General features: G+C 38.1%; 2 protein-coding genes across 10 annotated transcripts in view; one reads left to right on the forward strand and one right to left on the reverse strand.

The window, feature by feature from the left end:
• The first annotated feature begins 10368 nt into the window (after positions 1-10368).
• Positions 10369-23647, forward strand: YARS2 (tyrosyl-tRNA synthetase 2). 3 transcript variants are annotated; one of them, XM_027844484.1, is made up of 5 exons: positions 10369-11182; positions 17090-17257; positions 20490-20645; positions 21065-21235; positions 23434-23647. In XM_027844484.1, exons 1-5 carry the CDS (start codon positions 10401-10403, stop codon positions 23591-23593), a joined length of 1437 nt encoding a protein of 478 aa, XP_027700285.1. In that variant the 5' UTR covers positions 10369-10400; the 3' UTR covers positions 23594-23647. The 3 variants fall into 3 exon arrangements, with proteins under 3 accessions (XP_027700285.1, XP_027700287.1, XP_027700286.1); XM_027844486.1 differs by lacking the exon at positions 21065-21235; XM_027844485.1 differs by lacking the exon at positions 17090-17257.
• A 498-nt stretch (positions 23648-24145) lies between these two features.
• The window catches only part of DNM1L (dynamin 1 like), an 89854-nt gene continuing 86546 nt past the window's right edge, over positions 24146-27453 (reverse strand). For 4 of the 7 annotated variants that reach the window (XM_027844346.1, XM_027844344.1, XM_027844343.1 and 1 more), the window contains one exon: positions 24146-26690. In XM_027844346.1, the coding sequence (XP_027700147.1) occupies positions 26634-26690 (57 nt within the window). In that variant the 3' untranslated portion in view covers positions 24146-26633. The remainder of the gene's footprint in view (positions 26691-27453) is intronic. The other 3 variants (XM_027844345.1, XM_027844347.1, XM_027844348.1) reach the window with 3 other exon arrangements.

The following is a 27453-nucleotide window of genomic DNA, read 5'->3' on the forward strand; positions in this document are numbered from 1 at the left end:
TTTGTACAAACAAAACTAATGCAATTAAAGTTAGAAAGGAAAAATGGGGGGGAAGCTTTTCAGCAAGTTTCTTTAATAAAGGTCTTATATAAGAAATATATAACTGATTCAAATTTATAAGAATGAGCCATTCTACAATAAATAAATGGCCAAAGATTACAAAAAGACATTTTCAAAGAAAAAATTCCAAGCTATCAATAGCTTTATGAAAAATGTTTCAAATAACTAGTAATTAGAGAAATGCACATCAAAGCAATTCCAAGATTTCAACCATAATATTTGTAAACGTGGGGGGGAAATGGTAAATACTGGGAAAACAGCACATTAGAGAAGAGGAGCTAGATCTTCCTCTCACCATATGCTTTCCATCTGCTGCTTCTTATGTCCTGAAGGGAAGGTGACAAGGAGCCAGGCTAGGTCAACTTCTATCTATGCCAGCACAAGGCAACTCCCACTTCCTGTTGCCAGCCTGATCTCCCAATCACAATGTAATGAAAAGAGGAGCAATATTCTCTTTAATCTCAGGTCTTACTCCTGCTATGCATGTTTGACTTCTATCTTCTGTAGTGCCATTTCCTGCCTAATGTCCAGACTTCTAAGACAAGAGTTGTGAAACTATTGCATCTGACCATCTTGTGCTGCACTTGTCTCCAGCCCTATCTTCCTATCTCCTTTCAGAATAAGAGTAGAGCCTTTCAACAATGAACATTCTCACACTATACACTATACAGCTCAGTGATTTTCAACCCTTATAGATGATCATTCAAACCATATTTTCTATCCCCCCATTATTTATTTCTATTCTCCTCAATCCTCTCATCCCATTTCCAACCAAATACCACCCAGCCCTTCCACTGTGCCCTCTGTAATGCCTATTCAATAGGCAACAAATTTCCCTTCATCTTAAATCTTTTCCTCTCCCAGTGCTTCCATCTTCTAGCTGTTACTGAAACCTGACTCCCTTGATGACACAGCCTCCCTTCCCACCCTCTCCAGAACTGGTTACACCCTCAATCATTCCCTTTAGCTCCTGGTCAAGGCAACAGAGTTGAAATACTCCTTGATCTCCATTGCCACTTCAAGGTTCTACCTACCTCCATCACTCAGTAATCTCTATTTTGAGCCTTATGGTATTCATCTCTATCACCCAATCAAAATCTTAGTAGCTGTTGCCTACAGACCTCCAAGTTGCTCCCCTTCCTTCCTCAATGAGTTCAGTACATGGTTCACAATTTTTCTCCCTTCCCCAACTCCTGGCCTCATTCTAGAGAATTCGACTAAAAAGTACTTAAGGGATCATGTAGATATAATTCTAGTCTGGTACTCTTTGTCTCTGATGAGAGCAGACTGGTCAAGCTTTCAGTCCCAACTTCCTGCTTCCCCTCTTGGTAGGAAATAAAGTCTTCTTTGGAGAAGGGTGGGGGAAGAAGAGGTTAGAGATGTCCATTCTGCCTCCCTTCATGCCACACCCCCATGCGACAAAGCCTTGCTACACTCAACCTATTCATTCTCCATTACCTGCTCTTCTACCCCACTTAAGCCATCTTGCCATCACCCACAGATGTACCACTTCCATCTTAAAGAATTCTGAAATCCCCTCATCCAACCACAATCTGTTGGCTTTCAATCTCTTTCTCTGCCTTCCCTTACCAAACCTTATTCTCCATCCACATTGTGACTTCTAAACCTTCCTCTCCTTGGTTATCTCACAGATCAATATCCCTACACTAGCCAATCTTTCATCTTTCTCCCACATTGACCTCGTAGTAAAGAGCCCCAAACCCCCTTATCAATCCTCAGCTTTGGGTCACTCCCAGCCTTTCATTGACTTCACTCCTACACACATGCTTCTCAACAAAGGTGGAGATAATCAGGAAACCATTCTTATTGGATCCAACACAAATTTATGTTACACAACTTCAACTGAGCCCCTGGTAATCCTGCTATACTTCCCTCAATAACTCACTATCTCACCTCTCCATTCTTTCAATCCCTTTCATCCCTTTTCAAACCTCTCATAGCTCTCCCACCCTCTACCCTTTCAACTAAGAGCCTTGCCTCATAGTTGACTGAAAAAAGTGATGCCATTCACTGTGATCTCCCTCTTTCCCTCTCTTCCTCATCTCATATATATCTCATGTACCTTCTGCCATTATCTCTTCCTTCACCTTAATCTCACATGATGAAGTATCTCTACCCTTTACCAAGGTTAACTCCCTCTCAAGAGATCCCATTCCACTCTTTCCTTCAACAGATTTCACCCTCTGTTATCCCTACTGTTATGGTCAAAATAAGGTGAACTGAGTCACAAAGTGTCAAGCATGATCAATTTATCAGTAAAATGTAAATTTGCCAGTAAAATAGGATGCAGCTTCCTCAGCAAAGCTAAGACCTAGAATGAGGGGAACAGGTGTTTTTTTTTTTAATGGGTTTTGGGGAGTACAGAACAAAGAAAAGGATTTAGTTGAGGTCAGATTTAGTTGACCAGACCTCTTTGGATAGCAAAGCAGACATCTTTGAAGGACAGCTTGGTGGTGTAAAGATACTAGACCAGACCCTCTGATGTCCACCTGCATTCCCAAAGAACAGTTGATTTCTTTGAGGCAAGAATAGAATAGTTATTAGTAGGAGAACTGAATTTCTAAACTTAACTCATTACAGGCTAGCTGAATTTCTGAACTAAGTTCAGAGACAAAGAACCATGACTTAGGCAGTTATAGGACAAAATCAATTAATTGCAAATAGGATCAATTAAAAAATTATACAGAATACATTTAATTTTCTATTACTTATTTATTACTTATTACTCTATTACTTATTTTCAATCTCTCCCTGTCTGTTGGCTTCTTCCCTACATGCCCATATTTTCCCCATCCTCAAAAAAAAAAAAAAATTTTCACTTGATCCTTCCATTTTCACTATCATCTTATATCTCTTCTGCCCTGTGTGGCCAAACTCCTCAAAAAAGCCATCTAAAATAGTTGCCTCCACTTCCTCTTACTCTCTTCTTAATCTCTTACAATCTAGCTTCTGACATTATCATTCCACTGAAACTGTTCTCTCCAAAGTTACCCAAGATCTCTTAATTACCAAGGACATTGTTTTTCCTCAATCCTAATTCTCCTTGACTTCTTTGCAGCCTGGATTACTCTTTTTCTCCTTAATATTCTCTTCTCTCTAGGTTTTTGGGATACTACTCTCCTGGTTTTCCTCCTACCTATCTAGACAGTCTCCTTTGCTGGATGGATCTGGAGATCATGACCTCTAACCATAAGTGTTCCTCAGGGTTCTATCCTTGGCCCTCTTCTCTGCTCTATATTTGGTGATCTCATCAGCTACCATAGATTTAATTACCATCTTTATGCTGATTATTTCCAAATCTACCTATCCTGCCCTAACCTCTGGATGTCCAATAGATATCTTAAACTTAATATGTCTGAAATGTAATTCTTTATTTTTCCCTCTAATCATTCCTACCTCCTGCCCTGTTGAGCTTAATACCATCCTCCCAGTCCCTCAGGCTTACAACCTAGTGCCATACTTGATTCCTCACTCTCCTTCACCCCTTTTATCCAATCTATTGCCAAAGTCTGTCAATCTTACCTTTTCTAAATCTCTTGAATATGTACCCTTCTCTTCTCTGACACTGCCACCATCCTGATGATCATCATGATCTCTCATTTGGACTGTTACAATAGTATGCTGATGGGTTTGCCTGTATCAATTCTCTCTTTCCATCCGCCAATCCATCCTCCATTAAGCCACCAAAGTGATTTTCCTAAAGCATCTGACCATGTCACTCCTTTCCTCAATAAACTCCAGTGGCTCCCTATTGCCCCAGAAAAAAATACAATATCCTTTGTTAGGCATTCAAACCTTTATAACCTAGTCCCCTCCTACCTTCCCAGTCTTCTTATACCTCACTCCCTGCTATCTACTCTTTAATTCCACAAACAAAACACTCTATCTCTCAGTTTGAGCATTTTCTTTAGCTTTTCCTGTTACCTGGAATGTTCTCTGTCCTCACCTCCCTCTACTGGCTTCTCTGGCTTCCTTTAAGTCCCACCTAAGATTTCATCTGCAGGAAGTCTTTCCCAATCCCTTTTAATTCTAGTGCCTTCCCTCTATTAATTATTTTCTATTTATCCTGTATATATAGCTTGTTTATACATATTTGTTTTTGTCTCTTCCATTAGATTGTGAACTCTTTGAAGGTAGCGACTATCTTTTACTTCTTTTGTATGTGCAGTACTTAGCACAGACTATAATTGGAGTTGTGAATTCATCCACCTATTCTGGAAAGCAATTTGGATCTGTCTCTCAAAAGTCTCTAAACTATGCATACCAAAGGTTTTTACCAAAGGTTATCACTTACTACTAGATCTATACCTTTTACCAAAGGTTATCACTTACTACTAGATCTATACCTCCAAATAGATCAAAGAAAGAGGAAAATAACCTTTATGTACAAAAATATTTGTACCTGCTCTTTTTGTAGTAACCAAAAACTGGAAACTAAATTGTTGCCTATCAAGTGGCTGAAATCAGCATGAGTAGAACCATGAGAACAATTTATGTAATAACAAGTACAATCCCCTATTTCTGTTCTATAAGCTGTATGAAAATGCTTGTTTTAGTGTTTGATAAGTTTTAGAAGTTTTTTATAGTGTCAAAAGATAAATGAAGATATTGTGAAGGCAGTGCCCTAATACATGGTCAATTTTTGTGCAGGTGCTGCTAAGAAAAAAGTATATTTTTTTCTATCCCCATTCAATTTTCTCCAGAGGTCTGTCTTATCTAACTTTTCTAAAATTCTATTCACCTCCTTAATTTTGTTTTGTGGTTGGATTTATTTAGTTCTGAGGAAAAAGTTGAGGCCCTGCCCTAATATAGTTTTGATGTCTATTTCCTTCTCTAAGTCACTTTACTTCTTTAAGAATTTGGATGCTATACCATTTGCATACGTTTAATATTGATATTACATCATTGTCTATGGTACCTTTTAGCAAGACGTAGTTTCTTTCCTCATCTCTTTTAAATAGATCTAGTTTTGTTTTTGCTTTGTCTGAGATGATTGCTACCTGGAATGATTATTAATAACCAGTATCTTGGAGAGATTCAGAGGTCTACACCTTCTAAATTCCTCATTTTAAAGATTTCGGTTTCTTGAAGGACATTACTGATGAGATTGCATTAGCTCTCCATGATCTTGGTCAGGCCCCACCCAACCACAAGAAATTTAATCTAAGATTGGGAAACCCATTGTTTTCTACTCAAGCTTGGGTGAAGCCAGATACTTTTGTCTAGATAGCCCAAGGCTGCAGGTGATCCAAGTACACAAAATTTCCCTCCTCATTAACCACCACTCTTTTAAAGGGTATATAAACTGTGAGTCTGCTGCCACGATTGTCTTGGGTCTAAGAGAGATGGCCAAATGACCATCCTTTCATTAATAACCTGCTGGCTTTATTAAAAAAATGATTAAATTACCCAGAAATTGTTATCTTAAAAAGAACCTTTTTAAATGTCATATACTCCTGCTTTTTTATTTCAGCTGAAGCAGAATAGATTCTACTTCAGCCCTTCACCTTTACTCTGTGTGTCTCTCTGCTTCAAGTGTGTTTCTTGCAAACAACATGCTATAGGATTCTAGTTTTTAATTCACTGTTACCAGCTTCTGTTTTATGACCGAGTCCATCCTATTCACATTCAGTTTGATTACTGTGTATTTCCCTCTATTTTATTTTTCCTCTTGTTTATCCTTCTCTCTGTCAAAATATTTTGGAGACCTCCTGTTTCACAGAGCTTAGGCCCAACAAGCAGGCCGTGTGCCCTGAGCTTGGCATAACAATAATGTTTTGTGTTCTAGATGATCTCAAACACCCCCCCCCCAACCCCTAATGCTTGGATCACCACCAGGTGTTCATTCAGGGATTTATGATTTTAGCTCCCCCTATTTCTCAGGGACCATCCATCATATCTTCGACGCACTCATGATCCCCATTCCACGTACTCCTGTTCCTGTCACAGAACTCTAGTTTAGTACCCAACACAGTAATCATGACCCAAGGGAATAGCAACTCTAGACCTAAAAATGATTATGTCAAGGTCCAGCATGTATATAAACTGCCTCTCCCTCGGCAAGATAAGCCCTCCTTCTTGGGGGAGGGGGGGAGAGGAGGCTAGGCAAAAGTCATTTTCCTCACTTTGAAATTAAACTTCTGTTTTTGTCCCGACTCTCCTGCCTCTAGCCTGCTCTGTTTCTGTTTCAGCTCCAGCCACACACAGGTTAGAGGTTGGTTCTGGTCCAGTTGACACCTTTCACCCTTTCCCCACCAGTGTTTTGCTTCTGACCACCACCTCCCCCAATCTAGACTCACTTCTGTTGGCCCCCCCCCCTTTACTTAATCCCCTTCTGTCCTACTTCTCTGTAGGGTAAGATAGATTTCTATACCCAACTGATTGTGCATGTTATTCCCTCTTTGAGCCAATTCTGATGTTAGGTTCAAGCAATGCCCACCACCCACCCTAGCATCTTCCCCTCCGCTGTAATTAGGTCTTTCACACCTCTTCATGTGAGATCTTTTCTCCCATTCTACCTCTCCCTTCGTTCTGCTCCCAGCGTAATCCACTTTCTCACCCCTTAATTTTTTATTATATCATTCTCTCTAAGTCATTTTATACTTGCACCCTCTGTCAATGCATACTCCTTCTAACTCCACTAACACTGATACAGTTCTTAAGAATCACAAGTATCTTCCCATAAACAGTTTAACTTTATTGAATCTCTTATGTTTTCTTTTTCCTTTTTAACTTTTTATGCTTGTCTTGAGTTTTGTAACTGAAAATCAAATTTTTAGTTTAGCTCTGGTCTTTTCATCAGAAAAGCTTAAAAGCCTTCTGTTTCACTGAATGACCACTTTTTCCCCCTGAATGATTATACTCAGTTTTGCCAGATAGGTGACTCTTGGTTGTAGCCATAGCTCCTTTGCCTTCCAGGATATCATATTTCATGCCCTCTGATAACTTTAATGCTGAAGCTGCTAAATTCTGTGTAATCCTGACTGTGGCTCCCCAATATTTGAATTATTTATTTTTGGCTGTTTGCAATATTTTTTCCTTGACCTGAGAATTCTGGAATTTGGTTTTATGTTCCTGGGAGTTTTCATTTTTGGGATCTCTTCCCAGAGATTAATGAATTTCACTGTCTGCAGTTTTCTTTGATAATTTCCTGAAGTATGATGTCTAGATCCTTTTTTTGATCATGGCTTTCAGGTAGTCCAATAATTCTTAAATTATCTCTCCTGGATCTCTTTTCCAGGTCAGCTGTTTTTCCAATGAGGTATTTCACATTTTCTTCTATTTTTTCATTCTTTTCATTTTGTTTGATTCTTGATGTCTCATAGAGTCACTAGCTTCCATTTGCTCAGTTTTAATTTTTAAGGAGTTATTTTCTTCAGTTAGCTTTTTTACTTCTTTTTCCATTTGGCCAATTCTACTTTTTTAGGGAGTTATTTTCTGTACATCTTTTTCCATTTTTTGTGCTTCCTTTATCAAGCTGTTGACTTTTTTTCCGATTCTCTTGCATCACCCTCCTTTTCCCAATTTTTCTTCTACTTCTCTTATTTGATTTTTAAACTCCTTTTTGAACTCTTCCAGGAGTTCTTTTTGGGCTTGATACCAATTCACATTTTTCTTTAAGGCTTAGAATGTAGGCATTTTAACATTATTGCCCTCTTCTGAGTTTGTGTCTTGATCTTCCCTATAACCATAGTAACTTTCTGGTCAGGGTTTTGGTTTTTTGTTTGTTTTAACTCATCTTTTCCAGACTGTTTTCATTACTCTTAGAGCTGTGTTTCTGTTCTTGGGGTGAAAGAGGCACTGTCCCAAGCTTCTTGTAGTGGGGCTACAGACCCCTGCTGTTTGCCTGGTGCTGAACTGGTGCTGCCCTAAGGCGAATGGGGGATCTTCATGCTGTGCTGAGATGTGGGTGGGGTAGGAGAGTGGGGGCGGGGTGGCTGGTAGCTCCTGGTGTTGTGCTATGGCACATTGGAGGAACTGGTTCTAGCGCCTGCCTGTTCATCTTACGCTGTGCTGGGGGCTCAGGGCCTCCTATTGGCTTGCTGAGGAAAAGTCTGCTATTGGCTTACAGAGTTCCTGCCTGACCTGCACTGTGCTCCCCTTTTACCTGAATGAGACAGACCTTTCCTGCCAACCTTCCAAGTTGTCTTGGGCTAGAAAATTGTTTCACTCTATCTTTTTGTTAGTTCTGCAGTTCCTGAATACGTTTTGGGGCACTATTATATAGTTGTTTGGAGATGAATATGGGAAGAGTTCGGGAGATTTCCTGCTTACTCAGCTATCTTGGTTCCCAGAAGTCCATAGCAGGCTCTTAATAAAAGTTTATTGACTAACTACCCTAGTAGAACTTGAAAGAGGTTTAAATGACTAAGCTGAAGGCCCAACAACGCTGAAGGGCCCAAAAGACAGTTTACTGAAATTATTTTCAAGGTTCTTAAAGACATATTCACATAGGCACACTCATGGAAGTTTCTCCTTGCTGAATGGTCAAAGGCAATTTGCTCCGTAAAATCACAGGAGTTGGGGAAGGGGGGAATCTCACTCTAAGTAACTACCATTTCTAGAGGCATCACCAAAAGCACCACTAGACGCATGAAAGTCACACCTGGCTCACCTTCCTAGGCACCCTCTTAATAAACTCATTTTTTTGTTCTAGATTAGGCGTGACCCAGGTCAGTCTCCTAGTAGGTTAGGTTGAATAGTGCAATAAAATGGGTCATACAACAGTTAAATTTTTTTTTCTCCATAGCAAGAGAAGAATATTCAAAAAGAATAGGCACTGAGGACACCTCGGGTTCACTCAGTTGAGCCAAGCTCTCTTGCTGTAGTAGCCCTACATCTTGATCCACCAGCCAGGCATTAGAGAGCTCCTGGGGACTGCTCTTTACTCAGACAACCTGGAACTATGTTCGCATTTTGACTTTAGTCTCCTAAGCCAACCACATTCAACTACGGTCTTAATACCTTTTATGGAAAAATTAGCATTACTTGCAAGGTATTTTACCAAAAATGGACACGTGTTTCCCTACTCATGTGCCTTTCTTCTATATTTTTGTAATTTTGTGCTATTTGTCATGGATGCTGTGTGAATTGGTGTGTGTTAGGGATGGGCCTGACACTGGGTGGTACCCTATTTGATGTCTCATAGAGTCATTAGCTTCCACTTGCTCAGAGACTTCCAAACACACGGAGTCTTCAAGGGCCCAAGGTAAGAGTCTACACTATACAGGATAACCTTCTTTAGCTGACTACAGGGCTTCTGTCTGTTCTGGGGTCCACTTGAAAGAGGCATATTTTTAGGTGATTCAATAAATAGGAACCATCAGGATACCCAGGTGAGGAATGTGGTTTTTCCAGAAACCCATCTTTGTACATCCCCAACCTATAGCTCAGAGCAGGTGTTAAATGCATGTGGGATTTGAGCCTCAATCCTAATTTCCCTTTTTTAATAGGCCTAAACCTCTCACAGAAACCCAGATTGTTAAGAATTGTGGTCATTTTTGTTTTTCAGCAGTTTAGGGAGAGCCCAAAAGAACACAGGTCAACACCTCCAGTCTTAGAGAATGGCCTGGTGGCCGACTTTAAATGACTTGCAAAGGTCAGTTAGTAACTGCCAGAATCAAGATTTCAAACCTCTGCCTCCCGGACTTCACTGCCCGATGATAATCATTTAAAATCAATTAAGCCCCAATAAGGGCCCAAAATCTGAATTAATCTTTTCTTTCTCAGTGAACTAAAAATGCCCCTTCCTGTGTCAGCAACTATAGGCCCAGATGAAACTGACCAGCATTCTTCTGGTTTGTGATCACTAAGGACAGGATGCCTGGGACCAGACATTGGGTAAAATAGTGGGACTTTTTCTTATCTCGACATGCTACGGCCATTATGCTATGCAAGGGAAAGGCAGATATCCTGAGATCATAATTTCGATTGACACTTTATTATTTCTCTTGTCTTACTGTATTTACAACCTATTCAACTAAAAAACTTCCTTTGTCATACTATTGTTAAAAAACATATGGGGACTATATTTTCTGGAGTGACAGGCATCCTGAGCCTGATCACTCTAACTGTAGAAAAACTTTCCATTCTGCGTAATCTCTGACTCAGAACTACGTTCTGGCTCCCATGTATGCCCGATTCTTTGCTTAAGGGGAATAAACAATATAATCCTATATCACCTAGCTTGCTTGCCTTCTTTAACCAAACTTCCAGGTCGACGCGGAACAGCAGTTTTCTAAGATCGGGGCCCCGGGGAGGAAGGGCCTGGACCTACGATCCCACCATGCCTTGCGAGGCTTTCCTCCCCGCTAGACAAGATGGCGGCGCCCACGTTACGGGTTTTCTGGCTGGGTCGGCGGCTCAGCTTGGGCAAATGGCTTGAGCCCCGGTCCTCAGGTAAGCGTGAGAGCCACTCAGGGGCGCAGGACCTGCTAATGACGCAAAGAAAGCGAGGTTTGTTCAAGGAGATTTTCCCAGCAAAGGGAGTCGACCTGGAACTGCCGGAGCTTTTGGCCAGCGGCGCGAAGGCTAGCACGGCCCAGACCGTGTACTGCGGGTTCGACCCCACGGCCGACTCGCTGCACGTGGGGCACCTCCTGACCGTGCTCGGGCTGCTGCACTTTCAGCGCGCGGGTCACCACGTGATCGCCGTAGTTGGCGGTGCCACCGCGCGCCTCGGGGACCCCAGCGGCCGCACCAAAGAGCGCGAGGCACTGAGCGCAGAGCGCGTTCGGGAGAACGCGCGCGCCCTGAGGGCCTCTCTGGAGCGGCTGTCCGCGCACCACCAGCGCTTTTTCCCCAATGGGCGGACGTGGGGCACCTTCACGGTTCTGGACAACGCAGCGTGGTTCTCGCAGCAGCGGCTCGTGGACTTCCTGGCCGCCGTGGGCGGCTGTTTCCGCATGGGGACGCTGCTGAGCCGTCACAGTGTGCAGTCGCGACTCAGGAGCCCGGAGGGCATGAGCTTGGCGGAGTTCTTCTACCAGGTCCTCCAGGCCTACGACTTCTACTATCTGCACCAGCGCTACGGGTGCCGCATCCAGCTGGGGGGCTCCGACCAGCTGGGCAACATAGTGTCTGGATACGAATTCATCCACAGGTAGGGGCCTCCGGGGCTGGAGGTGCCTTCTGGCTCTCTGCGGGAGGTGGGTTGGGCCCAGGCAGCTCAGGCTTAACTGGTTTAAAAATTTTACCTGGGGGCAGCTGTGTGGCTCAGTGGAGAGAGCGCCGGTCCTGAAGTCAGGAGGACCTGAGTTCAAATGCTGCCTCAGACTAAACACTTGACACGCACTAGCTGTGTGACCCTGGGCAAGTCACTTAATCCCAATATCCTAAAAAAATTTTTTTTTTTAAAAAACTTTGCCTGCCTTCTTTGAACCTCACAACATAAAGGATGTAGATGCAAGTGTTATCTCCATTTTGCTAGTGAGGAAACTGAGGCCTACACAGGTTAAGTGACTTGCCCACAAGTCACACAGGCTATGGCAGTACTCAAACCCACATCTTCTGATTCCAAGACAGGTGCTTTTCATACCGTACCATGCTGCCCCTGGTAGATAAAAGATTTAAAATTAGGGGGATTCCCCAACCTTGGTTTAGATTAGGAAACAAGTATGATTTAATGTAATTCAGTTAATCGTGTGCTTTGTGCTTGTGTTAGGCAGTAAAGGACAAGTGGAAAAAATAGTTGTGTCCTCCCCCTTCCAGCCACCATAGTCATTGAGTTTCTACTTGGGCCCAGATAAATAAGTTCAAGGAAATTTGAGGAGGGAGAAGAGATTGGGGAATTAGCCTGTGAAGAAGAGGGAGACCCTTGAGGGAAGGAGGTGATGATAAAATACATTTTAAGCATAGATCATAACCCATGAAGAGGTGCTGAAGTGAGAGACAAAATGGTGAGTTTAGGGAAGAATAGTAGATCTGTTTTTCTGGAACATAGTTTGGGAAAGGGGAACACTGTGAAGTAAATCTGAAGAAATAGGTTAAAACCAAGTTGTGGAAACCTTTTAAAGTACCAGACTGGGTTTATATTTTATTCTAGAGCCATTGAAATATTTTGGGCAGAGGAGTGGCATAATCAAACACATCCTGCAGAAAAATTATTTTGGCAGCTGTGCACTAGATGCACTGGAGAGGACCACGACTGCAAGCAAGGAGACCAGTTGGGCTCTTGCAGTGGTTTGTCCAGGCAAAAGATAGTGAGGCTGGAACTAGGATGGTGGTGGTGGCTATTTGAATAGAGAGGGAAACTAGAAAAGGTGAAGAAGTAGAATCAGGAAGATGTGGCAAGTTATTAGTAGTTAGGAGAGGGAAGAACCAGGATGTTTCTGAAGTTGTGAACCTGGATATCAGGAGGTATGTTGGAGGAGGGGCAGGTTTAAGGGAGAAAATTATGAGTTCTGTAGAGTTCGAGATGCTGATAGGATATCCAAGTGGAGATGTCCAGTAGGCATAGGGCAGGATGTCAGAGGAGACATTAGGGCTGGCAAGATATATAAATTTGTGAGTCATCTGCAGTTTGTTGTTCAGTCCTTTCTGACTCTTCATGACCCCATTTGGAGTCTCCTTGGCAAAAACAGTGGAGTGGTTTGCCATTTCCATCTCCAGCTTGTTTTACAAATGAGGAAACTGAGGCAAATAGGGTTAAATGACTTGCCTAGCATCACACCACTAGGAAGTGTCTGAAACTGGGGTCTTCCTGACTCCAGGCCTGGCAGGGTATCCACCTAGCTGCCCTTGAATCATCTGCATTGAGCTAATCATTGAACATATGGGAGCAGATGAAGTCACCAGGAATGTGTGTAGAGAGAGAGAAGAGGCCCCAGGACTGAGCATTGTAGGACAGGCACATTTCATGGGATGGAGAATGAATGATGAGCCAGCAAAGGAGAATGAGAAGGAAAACCAGAAAAGAGCAATATCAGGGCATTCAGAGTAGGAGAGAGTATCCAAAGAAGGAGGGGTGCTCATCATTGTTAGATGCCACGTAGTGTTCAGATAGGATAAGGACTAAGTAAAGATCCTCAGTTTAATAACCTTAAAGAGAGCAGTTTCAGTGATTGGTGGGAGTGGAAGCCAGATTGCAGGAGGATGTGGAGGCAGTGATCGTAAAGGAAGTTTGACTCGTAAGAAAAGATTTTTTTAAGTAACAAAGACTGTTTGCATGCTTGTAACTGGTGGGGAAGAAAACAGTGGAAAAGGAGAAATTGAAGATCAGAGTGATGAGTAATAGAATCCATGCAATGAGCTTTCTGAGAAGACTAGAACAGATGAGATGAAGAGCAAAGTAGAGAGGTAGGCCTTGGCAAGAAAGGCTAGCTCTCCTCAGAAACTAAAGCAAAAGAGAGTAGAAGGAGACAGTCTAAGCAGGTTCCTTACAGTTGTAGTCCAGGGAGTGTAGTGGCAGGTAGGGCAAAGGGCAAGAAAATGGCAAAGGTGGAATGTGAATATAATTGGAACTGGCTAGATATAATGGGCCATGTGACATGCCCACCAGGAAAGTGTCAAGCACTTGGCAGGGTGGGGAGAGTGTTCTAGAACTGAGAGGGTCATGTCCCCTAGGAAGGTACAGGAAGTTGGATAAATCTCATCAAACTTAACTGAATTATTTCTTTAAAGGCAGACACTGTTGACTGTTGGCCCATATTTTAAGCCTTTTCAGTTTGGTGGCTTTGAAAAATAAAAATAAGTAAAACATGGCCTCTACCTTCAAGGAACTCAGTTTATCAAGGGTGACATGACATTGATAGTTACTTCATTGTTCTGCTTTGGTTTTTTGTTTGTTTTGATGAGGCAGTTGGGGTTAAGTGACTTACCTAGAGTCTCACAGCTAGCTAGTGTTATGTTTCTGAGGTCGGATTTGAACTTGGGTCTTCCTGACTCCAGGGCCGGTGCTCTATCTACTGGGCTACCTAGCTGACCTAGTTACTTCACTGTTTAAAGGTAGTATTTCATATTTCTGGACACTCCATCCACCAGTCCAGATTGCAGTAGCAGTAACCCTGTCTGGTGATTGTTGTGGCCCCCAAATTCACTGCTCTGCAGCTAACCTGGTGATGAGCCTTTCAGAATTTAGCTAGGTGACAATGTAAGCCCATTGCTACACTTATACTTATATCTTTTTAGGACTTGGCAGAACTTGTGTTCTGCTGGCATAGTCTTCAAAGAGACAAGGTTTCCTCTAGACCACAATGAGGTGTTAGACTAAAACTGGAATACAATTATAGATAAAAAATAATAGATATAAGAGTATGTGCATAAAAAATGTAAGACATTTGTACAAATCAAGATAAAACAAATTAGATCTGAGGAACGATATTTAATCCAGTTCCTACCAGAAACAGGAATTTCTGATGATTGGTCCCCCTCCTTGGCTAACTTCAGTGACTGGGAACTCACTATGTTGCAAGTGACAGTCATTACTAAAATAGTCTGATTACACAAGGATAGTGTAATTTTGAGTTTTTTAGATAATATAATCAAATTAATAATGTAAGAATTTCAGTGGTTAAGTTTTGGAATAGTATAGTTGCAAATGCCATAAAGGGACTTTTTCTGCCCAACTGATGAAGTGGCCTTTTTTTTTTTATATGATCCATTCAGACCCAAAATAAAATTTCCTTTTGGTTTTTGCTTATATATTTTCCCCCAAGTTAATGATGCTATTTTATATTTAAAGTTTTATTGATATATTTTGTTTTTCATATCACATTCATATCTAGATTCTGGCTATATACCTTCCTCCCCTCATGAGTCTTCTCTTGTAACAACAACAAAGTTAAGCAGAATTAGCTTGCATATGTGACTTTGTAGGGTCATACTTGATGTGAGAACTTTCTGCTAATACAGATTGCATCCTTTCTACACCTGGTTTCTTTATTTGGTGTGTGGCCAACAGAAAATGATCGCTTGGTGGCTAGTCGTATGGTGTTGAACTCCACTTTAGATTTTTGTATACAGATGCAGAATTATGTGATGTAATACAAAGAACAGTAGATTTGAAGATCTGGGTTAAATCCTGGCTCTCAGATAAGACACCTCAATTCTCTGAGCTTCACTGCCCCTAAGTAAAATGAACTGGTTGAACTAAATGATCTTTAAGTTCCTTCAACTCCAAATCATATGAGACAACGTGTTTCTTGCTTTGCCCTTACGCTTTTTTCATCTTGATGAAGCACACTAGGTTTTAGATTTAGTTGCAGCCCAATAGTCAGGCTAAAACAGTCTAGAGAGATCTTTAAGTCACAAAAGGTATTACTAGTGAATGCTGGTAATGAAAATACACTTACAACTTTTCCCAAACTAGCATTAAAAACAGCTAATTCTACTAGTCTGGCAAAGTTTGTACTTTTATTTCTTTACTTTTTTAAACTTAATATAGGCTTTGACAGATTGATTTTGTATCTAGGCAGATGTTTCCCTCTTCAAGCAAAGAAAAATGGCAAAGGTGGGTCAGTCTCCCATAAAGATTCATTTAACTGTTAGTTTCAAGAGGAAGTTCCAAGAGGAAGCTGTGCACATATAGTTATGATGCTTCCTGGGTCATATATAGGGTAGGTTAGACACCCTGGTTATCAGTAATTCCTGCTTCCACTCAAACTATTCCAATACTCAAGATAGTAAGCAGGTCTAATTGCAACTGAGTGCAATGTGCAATTAATGGCAATATTGACAGGTTATCATAAAATGAAATGTCAGCTCATAAGGAAGAATAAAGTAGTTTCTACTAAGCTGAAAAGAGGCAGCATGGTGTAGTGGAAAGAACATTGGAGCAGAAGTTAGGAGATCTGGTACCGTATCCTCCATAACTTTCTTTGTAACCTCAGACAAGTCATTTTACCTCCCTGCCTATAGTTTCCTCATCTGCAAAATTGGAAGATTAAATTAGATTAAAATTCTTTTAATTCTCTGGGTCTCAGAAATTATTGGTGTACCACTCTAAAAAACACAGAACCTAGCTAGATAACAAGACTCAAATTTTCGTGTATGATTTTAGCTAATGATCCATGTCATTATTTAAAAACTCAATTTGTTCTGGTTTTAGAACCCAGAAACTAAAGAATTTCTTTTTCTAAATCTAACAAGGGCTGCATGTGTGCTGCAGAGCAAAATTATTCCAGAATTAAAGTCAGCATGTCTGGCAACTTATATCCTCGCCGACCAGGAACCTTTACTTAAATTTGGCACGAGGTTGCCAATTTGAAGAAAGATTAAAAGAAAAAAATTACTCTGTTTCTTATTTGTTTTGATGACAGTCCTAACTGGACAGACCAGGAGTCTAAATGATTTCATACCATGTAGAAAAAGATTATTGTTCTTTTATTGGGGCTCCTTATATGTTTAAATACTTTGGAGTTAGATACTCTTGATGATCCTTCATTCTGCATACTATGTTATTTCTAATTATCTTAACAGGTATTAAACTATATTTCACAAAGCATAACAGATTTTAATTTTAAAAACATGCTATGCAGTATTTTTAAGAAATGGAAAGGTATTAGAAAATCAAAACATCCACTTAAAGTGCAGATAGTACTGCTTCTACTACCAACCTCTTAAGGTTCGTTAATAAGGAAGATGTTTTTGTAAACCTTTAAGGACCACAGACATGAGCTTTGTTTTTGTAAAAGGATTTTGAGATGCAAAGGTTTCACAGCAGGTCACTTGGCCTCTTGATAGTAGAGTAGTCAAAGAACTCATACAAGTGCTAGTTGAATAGATTAGATGAGAAGTTATTATATGTAGGCAAGGTGGAAAGGACACCCTACTAGAGTAGAGATCTAAGTCCTAGTTTCAGGTATTTTGGCATACATCAACGTATGTGTATGCACCTTTCCAGCCGTAAATAGCTTAAGAGGTGGGATATAAATTGTATCTATTTTGCTTATCACCCTAATTAATTAGTTTTGGTGCAGTTTATATTTCTAATATGGGAGATCTGGGCTCTTGGAAGGTATTTCCAACTTTACATGAGAAATATAACACTGAAGATATTCTTTATAAATAGGCTGACTGGGGAAGATGTATTTGGAATCACTGTTCCTCTGATTACTAGTACAACTGGAGCTAAACTGGGAAAATCTGCTGGCAATGCTGTTTGGCTAAACAGAGACAAAACTTCTCCTTTTGAATTTTATCAGTTTTTTGTCAGACAGCCTGATGATTGTATAGAAAGGTAAGTGGTGGTTTTCGAAAGATGTAATTTGCTACAGAAAAATTACATATGTAAGGTAGCAGCTTTTTTTCAGCATTAAGTTCCTTTTTCTGTATTTAGATTTGTTTCATGTAGGAACTGAATTTCTTTTATCCAAAATGCTTAACCAGCATGATTCTTTTACTAATTAGCAATTATCCTAGAGTGTGTCTGTTACACTCATTTAAAAAAAAATCCTTTGTAGGCTTTGTTTAAATTGTTGCCCTGTGTATATAAAAATTTATCACAAGGGTTTTCTTTACATGTGTGTGTATATATGTACATACCTCATATGTAATTTAAATATCTCTATTGTTGCAAGTGATTTCAGTATTACTGGCAACATCCACAGTTTAATTGCATTCTTGGTACAATAATGTGATACTTAAATATTTTATTTAGAATATTATTTCTCGGGGCAGCTAGGTGGTGCAGTGGATAGAGCACCGGCCCTGAAGCCAGGAGGACCTGAGTTCAGATCTGGCCTCAGACCAAACATTTGACCCTTACTAGCTATGTGACCCTGGGCAAGTCACTTAACCCCAATTGCCTATAAAAAAAAGTAAATAAAATAGAATATTATTTCTCGATAAAGATTTTATTTCTAAGGTGGTGCAGTGTGCTGGGCCTGGAATCAGGAAGACTTATCTTTCTCAGTCCAAATCTTACCTCAGACTAGTTATGTGACCCTGGGTTTGCCTCAGTTTCCCTCATCTGTAAAATGGGGTGGAGAAGGAAATGGCAAACTACTCCTGTGTCTTTGCCAAGAAAACCCAGAGCTGAACACAGCTGAAAATTACTTAAACAACAACATAGTTAATTTTGATTAATTTCTTTTGAAAAAGTATAATAGAACTTAATGGTACTATATAATGGCTTTTTGGTAGTATGATTTAAAAATATGTTATGAACTATTATAGTGTTGGACTTATTTTTAATATTATAGAAAAGGAAAAAAATGCAAATTAATCTGGAAAGCATTTTTTGGAAAGCAATTTCCAACTATGACCAAAAAAGTCAAAACTATGCCTGCCCTTTCACCTGGCAGTATCATTTCTAAGCTTATACCCCAGGGAGACCAAATAAAGAGGAAAAGGACCCATATATACAAAAATATTTACAGCAGCTTTTTTTGTAGTACCATAGAACTGGAAGCTAAGAGGATGTCCATCATTTGGTGAAGAGATGAACATAATAGGAATGTAATGATTACTATTTTGCCATAAAAAATATTGAAAGGAATAATTTCAGTGAAACCTTAGAAAACTTGTACAAGGCAGAGTGAAGAACAAGAACAATTTATACAATATCAACAGCACTGTTAAAAAAAATAACTTTGAAAAACTTGAGAACTCATCATTACAATGACCATGATACAAGAGAACTGATAACCACTTGATATCTCCTGACAGAGAGGCGTTGACCTCTAGGTGCAGAATAAGACCCATTTTTGGACATAGTAGATGCAGAAATTTATTTTGCTTGACTGTACATGTTATATGAGTTTTTTTTTCTCTCAGTGGGAAAGAGGAAAAGTTGATTTGTTAATTTTTAAAAATTAACATAAAAATAATTGCAACAGGATCATAGATTGCATTACAAAACAAAAATCCTTTAGGTTTTTTGTTTTGTTTTAAGCTATTTAAAACCTAAGTTTTACCCCTAAGTGTAATTATTTTGATTTCTGGATGCTTAGCATGGAGTACTGGATTTGGAAGTGGAGGACCTGGGTTTGAATTTCACCTCAACTACCTACCTAACCTTGGATAAATCTCCCTCTCTGGCACAGGGTGAGGAGTTTTGACTTTAAAGTCCCTTCTGCCTCATTTTTGAATCTGTCACCTGCCCAAGTGGGATACATTTTCTAGACATCTTGCCTTCTGTCAGAATTACCATTAAATCTGTGGTGCAGTGAATTTTTCTTTTTCATCATGTACTTCGAAATTTTCATTCTATTTAAGATTATTAGTTTTATAGTAACTGACATTAACAAAGAAGGGCTGGGTGCCAATAGCTATACTAGTTATTTGAAATAAAGTTTTTAAAAAGAAGAAAATATTTTACAGTTTGATTAAGATGTGCAGATCTTAGAGGTTACCTGGACTTCTAATAATAGTTTTGGTATATAGCCTTGAATGCAAAAATGGGTTTCAGCCTAAAGATATTTTTCCAATCTTCGGTCTCCAGTCTTGGTAATTAAGGTCTTGCTTGTGACACTTTCTTAATAGCAAAGTCAGTGATTTTTACTGGTCTTCTTGCTATTGCAATTTCAAGACACATATGCTGCACTGAACCAGCTGGCAGGTCCCACTGAAGTACTTTGCCTATTTTCTGTTGATTAATTTAGTTCTCTAGCAGCAAATGTTCATTGGCATTTTTTGTTTTTGACAACACTTTTCCTTTGCATTTCCTTTTGTAAGTTGGTTCAACTTAATTCCTTTTTTATTGTAGGCTTGAATGATCCTTGAAATGCTTGACTTCTGCACATCAGCAGTCACTGCTACAGTATTTCTTATTATGTGTGTTCTTTAAAAACTACTTTAAAGCCTTTAGCATGCTTATTTAAAAAAAAAAACATAGAATAAAAATCCAACAAAGAGAGCTGTGAGGTATATGTATGTGTCACGAAATTGTGTTCGACTGACAAAGGAAATAATTAATGGTAGGGAAATTAGTTCAGTTCAGTTTCATCAGTCAAGGTTAGGTGTTCTGAGTGAACCCTTTGTCAGTAGAAAGACAGGTATGAAACTTAAGTTACTGTTTGTCCCAAGTAATTCACACAGCATTGTAATTCTATTACATTCATATGCCATCTGGTTTTTTTTTTCCCACCCATTTCCCAAATGGCAATTACCCACTTTGTTTCCAGTTCTTTCTTGCTGAGTAGTTTTGTATATATTGGGCCTTTGTGTCTATTTTGGGTTCTTTAATTTTTTTTTAAAAGTAATCAGATCATAAAGTTCTAATGTTTTACAAGGGCTTTCTAAAATTTGACTTGATAAAAGTTGTCTTTTAAGTGTCCAAAATGATTCTCTTCATTTAGGCAGAACTAATCTTGTCCTTTGTAGTTAGGCATACTTAGTATTTTTCTCAAAACATATTTAAAACACTAGAGATTTCTTTGCAGCTTGATATTTGAACAGTAAGGAAGCTAGAAAGTATTATGGAAATACCATGAAAAATACAGAATATCTTATTGCTTTTTATCTCTGAGGTACCTTAAACTCTTCACTTTTCTACCCCTTCCGGAGATTGAACATATAATGCAGATGCATACCAAAGCACCAGAAAAATGGGGACCTCAGATACGACTTGCAACAGAAGTAACAAAGTTTGTTCATGGCCAAGAAGGATTAGAATCTGCCAAAAGGTAATCTTTTCAAATCATCAATACCCAACATAATTATGTAGAAAGCCTCTGCCAACCAGGAAGGTATATGAAGCCACATCACATCTAGAAAAACCTGACTTCTTACATGAAATGGAACAGGCTTCCTTTTCATTTGAAGACAGGATTAAATGCAGTCCTTTAATGAAAAGATTAACTGCTATATCAGAAAAATTGAACTGAGATTTATGTTGCAGGCCTAGCACTAACCAGCTGTGTGACCTAGACATTTTAAGAATATTTCTTCAGTTATAAAGTGAGAGTATTGGATTAAGTAATTCGCAAGATCTCTTCCATTTAGGAAATTTTATGACTATTAGAATTGCTGTAGGGCCAAAATGCAAGTTTTATCATTTCAGTATTTCAGTATGTTGGGATAACTTGAAATGTATGTTTTTCAGGTGTACACAAGCCCTTTATCATTGCAGTATAGATGCACTAGAGATTATGTCTGATGAAGAGTTAAAAGAGCTATTTAAAGAAGCTCCATTCTCTGAACTGGTTCTTGATCCTGGAACAAATGTATTAGATATATGTCGCAAAGCAAATGCCATTCCAGATGGCCCAAGAGGGTAAGATTATTAAGCTTCTATGTCCAAAGACATAATTCACATCATGATTTTTAGTTTTATCAAGGAAAAAAATAGCTGAACTAAAAATCATTTTTTTTTTTAATACTTTTACCCCCAGAAAGATCTATGCTGAGGCCTCAACTGCAGTTCTGGTAGACAGTGGCACTGATTTCTCAACACTTTACTTAGTTAAGTGGAGAGAGAAGCTCATCATCAATAGATCAGCAAGTTGATGAGGAATTCTTTGACCATGACAACCTCATTAGCAAAGAAAAATACAAAATAGCATATAGTCCTTTTGTCCCTTCAGTTTTTGTATGATAAACTGCTGATAAACATCAGCTTAGCTTTTGGTATTTTAAATTTGAGATCTGTGTTCAATCAAAAAGGATTTATTCAGTTCTTTTGTGCCAAGTACTTTACCAAAAGCACCAGAAATACGAAGAAATATGTTCAATTCTACTGAAGGGACTGAGATGAATATTGACATTCTTAAAGTAAATTGAACCTAGAAAATGAGGAAATCAATGCAAGGAAGTTCATATATGAGAATAGTTCATATTCTGAGTGTCAAAGAAGAGTTAGTAGAGTTGGTTTTATTGTGTGTCCAAAGGCAAGAAGAAACATCATTTTATGGGACATTTGATCTTTTCATTGCAGTGCTAACATAAATGTTTGTAAAAAGCACCTCAAAAATAATTTCAGCAATATACCAGCATCTGTTGTAGGCAACACAGTACAGAAATAACATGAAGGACCAAATAACTATAGGACCATCCAGACTAATAAATTAACTTATACTTTAATACTGTATGACTTTAGTACAAAGGTGGTAGGCAAAGATGGTGAAAAATACATTGGAAAGGCAGGAGATACCAAAAAGAATCATTCTGATGTATTATGTACACTTTCCAGAACTGGAAGTTACTGAATATGATAAGCACTGATTAATATCACAAAATTTAAATGGTTATATTTTGATAGGAAATTACTCATTTGTAATTTAAGTCATTCTTCTGATACAGCCTTTCTGCTTACAGCCAATATATATAGGTAGACTGCAATTTGTTAGAGCAAAAATCAGAATACGAAGTCAAGAAGAATATAAATGGAAGGACAATATGGCATGCAAAGAAAATAATTCCAACCTGTTACTGATACAAGAAAGTCAAAAATGGATGGAAGAAAGGATATTGATGTTTTGATTTAGCATTTTAAGGACAAGTGAACTGCCACAAAGGAGATCAGAAAGACTGTAAACTGTTCCCTGGTAAACACTTGCCAAGTGAGGAAGTAATTACAGGAGTAAAAGTAATCAGATTTGGTGATTAAACGAGCAAAAGGCAGTGAAGAGTCAAAGAATATTCTGAAGTTTGGAGTATAGCTAACCAGAATGACAAAAGTATAGAAACAGTGAATTCAGAAAATTATTTTATTTAGAGGATGAAAGTTGCATTTTGAATATGTTGAATTTGAAGTGTCTGGGTGATCCTGGTGGTAACATTGGAAATATGTGGGATTACAGCTTGGGAGAGATATCAGAAATTGAGATCCCTATTAACTTTAGAAACCTCTATAGTCTTTTTTTCCCCCTCTAGTGAAACAGTTTTCAGCACTAAGAACTATTGATTTACCATATTTATCTCATCTCTTTTCTCTTGTTCTTTACTTTGGAAACATATGCTAATTGAACAATATTGCATGTAGGAGTCAAAAGACATTGCAGCCTAATTTTTCTTCCCTGAACAATAGGTATTTTCCACTGAAAAATATGAAAAGAGAAAATGGGAATAAAACATAATCATATTTACATGATAATTTAAGGTTTGAAAAATACTTCACAACCACCATGGATGTTATTATAATATAGCAACAGATAAAGATATTGAGTCTGAACATACAATTTGCATAATTAGTCATAATGGTAAAAGCTAGAATTTTAACCCAGGTATCCTACACTCCTTCTTTTATGCTACAAAGGAGACCAAAAAAAAAAAAAATGTTCCCTCTAGCAGTGGCATTTTTTTCTACTGTATGTAATGGCTTATATTAAAGGGTCCTTTAGGGAAACAAAGAAGTGAAATGAGGGCACAGTTCATAACACCTCTATGTTGGAGACCTACTAAATATATAGTCTAATAGATCTATATTTAAATTTGAAATAGATCAGCTTACTTTTTATACATTCTTATTTTTAGGTACCAGATGATTACAGACGGAGGAGTCAGTATAAACCACAAACAAGTAACTGATCCAGAAAGTGTTCTAGTTGTTGGACAACATATCCTCAAAAATGGACTTTCACTACTCAAGATAGGAAAAAGAAATTTCTACATTATAAAGTGGCTTCAGCTGTGACTAGAAAAAAACCCAACCTAGATGATAATAAAAATTTTATGCTAGCAGTCTAAAGATGAGTTGACTTCAGTGTCTTTATTCTTTGAGTAGGTCAGAAGAAAAAATAATTTGGTATACTACAATTCTAAGTTTACCATATTTACATAGATTGATTAATAAATATTTTATTTCCGTGGCAAAAAAAAACACCGTAATTTGTAACAATCTGAGGAAGAAAAATATTTACATCAAGAAAAGAGTAGCATTGTTAGTGAATTCTATTATTTCCTATATTACCTTCCCTTTGCTGTGCAGACTATGATGAAGGAAAAGCAAATATAATTGTTATTCTTATTACACTATATGTTTACAAGTGGTGGCAAGCAGGAGTGCATTTCATTGGTATCATGTAACCATTCTATAAAAAACAAAAATTTCTAGATTTCAAATCTCAGGGGAAAAAAAAGTTTTGAAACAAAAAGAAAATCTGTCATCTTTCTCTTTATGAAGGAATACTTATAAAGAAATATTTATAAAGGGTTAATTATATCAGTCATAATAATTACTAATGGCATTTTCAGTTCCAGGAGAGAAAAGTTAACATGTTGAACAGCATAAATAATCTGCCTTGAAGACTTAAGAGATTATAGAGGTTTATTGAAAAAGAAAAGAACAGCTCCATCATTTTTACTTAAGCTTGTCTTCTCAACAAGTAAAGAATTTTATAATTCAGTTAATCTGAAGTTCATAGAATCATCAGAGGTGTTAATGAGTCTTAGGATGACAAATATTATACTAGCCTACTTGGTTTTATATTTTTAGAAACTTTGAAAATACATTGCAATTTAGACTTACCATCTTTTTGTTTCAGGATCATTATTCAGATATAACAAGGATCTAATTTTGGCAGTATGAGGAAGGCCCCCACTAATGAAGATTACAATCTTTGATTAAAATCAAAGAATTTCTTAGAGCTTAAGTCACTTGCCCAAGATCACACAAGTAGTAGCAAAGATAGGATCTGAACCTAGATATTGACTCCAACCTAATGTTGCTATCCCTGGCTTATTATGATAAGTTAAACTGGACTTTTGGTTAAGAAGCACCCAAGGATTAAGATAATGATTTCAGTAATTTTTAAAGGTAAGTAAAGAAAGAGTACTTGGGTTTGGGAATCAGTCAAGAGACCTAAGTTGGTCACTTAAGTTTTGTGAATATTTTTTGTTTGAATTAATTTGAACAAGTCACTGAACAACAGTTCAGTCTACCTGTAAAATGAGGGGGGAGCTGCAACAGATGATCAAAATGGTTCCTTCCAGTTCTAAGATTTTATGATTTTCTGATTAATATATACTATATGCATTCTTAAATAATAAGCAAAAGTAGCATCATAAGAAAACATCTTTTTCCTTCTGCTTCTCAATTTCATTTTTCAGGTCACGGTCAAAAACCTTGCAATAAATTTAGATTTGACCATAAACAGCTTTTATAACCCCTCCCCTTGAGAATGAACTTAAAACAAATTTCAGAAGTACTCATTTGTTGACTTAAAGTGCACTGTCTTTCACACCAGTGATTTTATTTACAATAACAACAAACATTAAGGTCAGAAATCTGTGCACTTAGTGCTTCATTTGAATGTTTATCACCAGCAAATGTCACGTTTTCATCCAACACTTAGAATAGGAAAAACAGGTTATAATCTGTCACGAGTACTACTGGTAGCCCCTGATAGCAAGGATGTGAAATGAGGTAATGAAAGATTATTATAGTTTCAATTTTAATTGAACATTTAATTGAATGTTCCTTGACATGTGGAACAAAAGATAAAGGATTTTATGACTTGCCTCAAAACAGAAGGACTAGTTATCAAGGTCATATATTTAGTATAATATTAGGCATAACTGAAATGGTTACTACTAAAATGTTGCCCAAGGTCTTTCTTTTGTCTGATAAAATGCAAACATTTCCAAATTTCACACCATTTTTTTAAAGGGTTTCAAGAATTTAACATCTATTTTAAAACTTAATTTTGGCTAGGTGTTTAAGGGTGTTTATAGGTATTTATCCTCTAATGAGGTCAAAAGTATAACTTAGGGTAATTTTTTCCTATATTTTGTCATTGGGAACCTCTCCTAGTAGTTATTAGCAAAGAAAATATATCCAATATTTCCATTTTCTTTCCCTCCCCTCATCTGGGAAAAAATAGGTGATCCTTTTCCCCTGCACCCCCTGTTCCCTCCACCTCCCAAGTCATCAAATATAATTATTTCTAGAAACAGTTCTGCTACTGTTTATTTCAGTCCTTAAAGGACAGGGAGGGAAGGTTATATTCAAATTATTTTTGAAGATAAAAGTATGAATTTTTGAAAAGTCAAAATTTATTATTTGCACATTTTTTTAAAGCAATAGGACTAAAGCACTTTTGTTCCAGAATTGAACAGCTCTGTACTCACATAAACCCTGCACACATTCCTTAGCATAACTTTTTGCTTTTAGCTTTCTTTTGTTAGCTAATCTGAAGTGAATTATCCATTTGAAAATGAAGTTGAGAAGCTGAAAGACAATTTTTTGAAGAAATGTGGACTCTATAACTCTATGGCAAACTTTTATCAACTTGCATACCTATCAGAGCCAGATCAGTTGATGTATTAGAGCACATGCTTTATAGTCAAACAAAATAACTTGTTGCTATTACTTCTCAAATAGCTAGTTATGGTAGTTGCTTGAAACTATTTAAGATAAGATCATACAGTTTATAGGCAAATGGCTTCAGAAACTTGGCACTACTAGAACATATATATGTATAAACATACATATACACACACACACATACACATACACATACACACGTGGAACATTTCAGAGAACCAGTTATTCATATTTAATATATGGATTTAATATGTGTTTCTTCTGAAAACAACATTTTTGTCTCAAAACTTTTCACAGCAGATTTACATAGTTAATACACAGGAAGAATTCATAAATGACACTCCAGTGAAGTTTGTAATAACTATTACAAGTCATCATTTTCACCTATATAAATGCCTGGTACATTTCTTCACCAAAGATGCGTTTCTCGAATTTCAGCAATTATCTGACTGGCTCGCTGCAAGGCCTGCATAATTAAACAAAGGAGAAAAATAAAATTAAAGCTTTAAAGACATTTCTTTAATTTTTTTAATGGAGGGAGTGCAGGTTTAGTGATGGTAAAGGTTTAGTTGTCCTCAAATCTCTGCAGTAAAGTTTGAATGCTTGGCAGGTCAGCTCAAGAAAAGACTTCAGTGTCCAGTACCTTATTTTGCCAACTCCAATGGGTAGCAGTGTTGTTCGAATGCCAAATGTATCTTTGCCTAAAAGACTATTTTATGGAGAAGTCACACAAGACAAACACTCACATGGAGGTGAGAAGAAACATAACAACGACATTGTCAAGGTCTGGGAGACACTGGCACGGGACTGCCCAGCATGGTGTTCCCACATCAAAGAAGGCACTGTGCTCTATGAGCAAAGCAGAATTGCAGTAGCTCAAAAGAAACAGGAGATATGTAAATTTAGAGACCTCTTTACTCCAAATGTTCATAGACCTTTGACAGACCCTCCTGAGCTCATACTGATCTGATCTGCCACAGTCAGATACACTGTACCTTGACCCTGATATAGTGATATCATTTTGGTCCTCTTTAAGCACAAAGGATAACAATCACCTCAAATACTATACCAAAACAAAACAAAACAAAAACATTAGCCTTACTTAACAAGTCCAAACTAGTTGAAAAGTTAGGCTGGCTCTGGAACTGCAAACATATAGTTTGTAAAGACTCATCATCACCTGGTGGGGCATAAGGTAACGAGTTTTTCAGATCCCAAAGTGAGCTGAT

The sequence above is a fragment of the Vombatus ursinus genome, unplaced genomic scaffold (assembly GCF_900497805.2).
Source record: "Vombatus ursinus unplaced genomic scaffold, bare-nosed wombat genome assembly UNPS02014941.1, whole genome shotgun sequence".
In the NCBI taxonomy this organism is placed as follows: domain Eukaryota; kingdom Metazoa; phylum Chordata; class Mammalia; order Diprotodontia; family Vombatidae; genus Vombatus; species Vombatus ursinus.

Bases quoted from the DNA above. Each gene is read 5' to 3' on its own strand.
- YARS2 (XM_027844484.1), top strand. From the start codon at position 10,401: ATGGCGGCGCCCACGTTACGGGTTTTCTGGCTGGGTCGGCGGCTCAGC. The intron at 17,258-20,489 runs GTAAGTGGTGGT...TTTATCTCTGAG, and splicing joins CCTGATGATTGTATAGAAAG to GTACCTTAAACTCTTCACTT. The intron at 21,236-23,433 runs GTAAGATTATTA...TCTTATTTTTAG, and splicing joins ATTCCAGATGGCCCAAGAGG to GTACCAGATGATTACAGACG.